The 725-nt window shown below is 33.8% G+C and overlaps 1 protein-coding gene across 1 annotated transcript in view; it reads right to left on the bottom strand.

Moving 5' to 3' along the window:
- Positions 1-725, bottom strand: part of LOTGIDRAFT_176020 (hypothetical protein) — a gene marked incomplete at both ends in the record, with an annotated part of 973 nt that extends 248 nt beyond the window's left edge. The window contains one exon of the mRNA XM_009064830.1: positions 145-725. Coding sequence (XP_009063078.1) covers positions 145-725 — 581 coding nt within the window. The remainder of the gene's footprint in view (positions 1-144) is intronic.

Genomic DNA, 725 nt, shown 5'->3' with positions numbered 1-725 from the left:
TCGTTTGCATTCTCTCCAAAGAATATCTTATCGTCGTTGATTTCTCTTTGTAGATGAATTTTATATTGTAAGCCTATGGAAACTTTTCTATGTTCCAACAGACCGAATAAAGGATATAATTTCCAATTTACGTAATTACCCCACCTATTATTCTCAACAACATTATTATACTGAAGTACTCGTTTTTCGAATCCATGATTAACTGCTCGTCCTACTCTTTCTATCGTGTTTCGATCAACAACTCTCACTCTAGCTAAATCGGCATCATTTGCAAGATTTCTTACCGGTTCTTTTAAAATACTTCCATCACCAACATCAGGTATCCAACCTGAGACTGAATCGAAATCTTTAGGATATAAACCTGTTTTCAACATTGTGTCGAATTCCCCAGGATGTTTGATTGTTTCTATCGGATTTGAACCAGCTTCCAAAACCATCTCGCTAAATAAAGATGGAAAGAAATTGTTTTCTAACGTTGTATTTGTTTGTGGAACTTGATTCTGTGTGGCTTCTTTAATTTTGAAATCGCATCTGAAATAAGCATCGGAAAGAAGCAACCAATTCGATAATGAATTTATTTCGAAGGTAATTCTACCACCATCATTCAATTGGGATTTAGAACCAACAGTGGGTGAGATGATAATATAATCCTCTTTTTTCTTGTTAAATGAATAACGAATTGGATCGTATAATCTAAAGATTGGATCTAGTATTTTATTTGTCAT

This window comes from Lottia gigantea (assembly GCF_000327385.1).
Source record: "Lottia gigantea unplaced genomic scaffold LOTGIsca_651, whole genome shotgun sequence".
NCBI classification, from domain to species: domain Eukaryota; kingdom Metazoa; phylum Mollusca; class Gastropoda; family Lottiidae; genus Lottia; species Lottia gigantea.
This window is presented reverse-complemented; position numbering and strand designations above follow the sequence as displayed.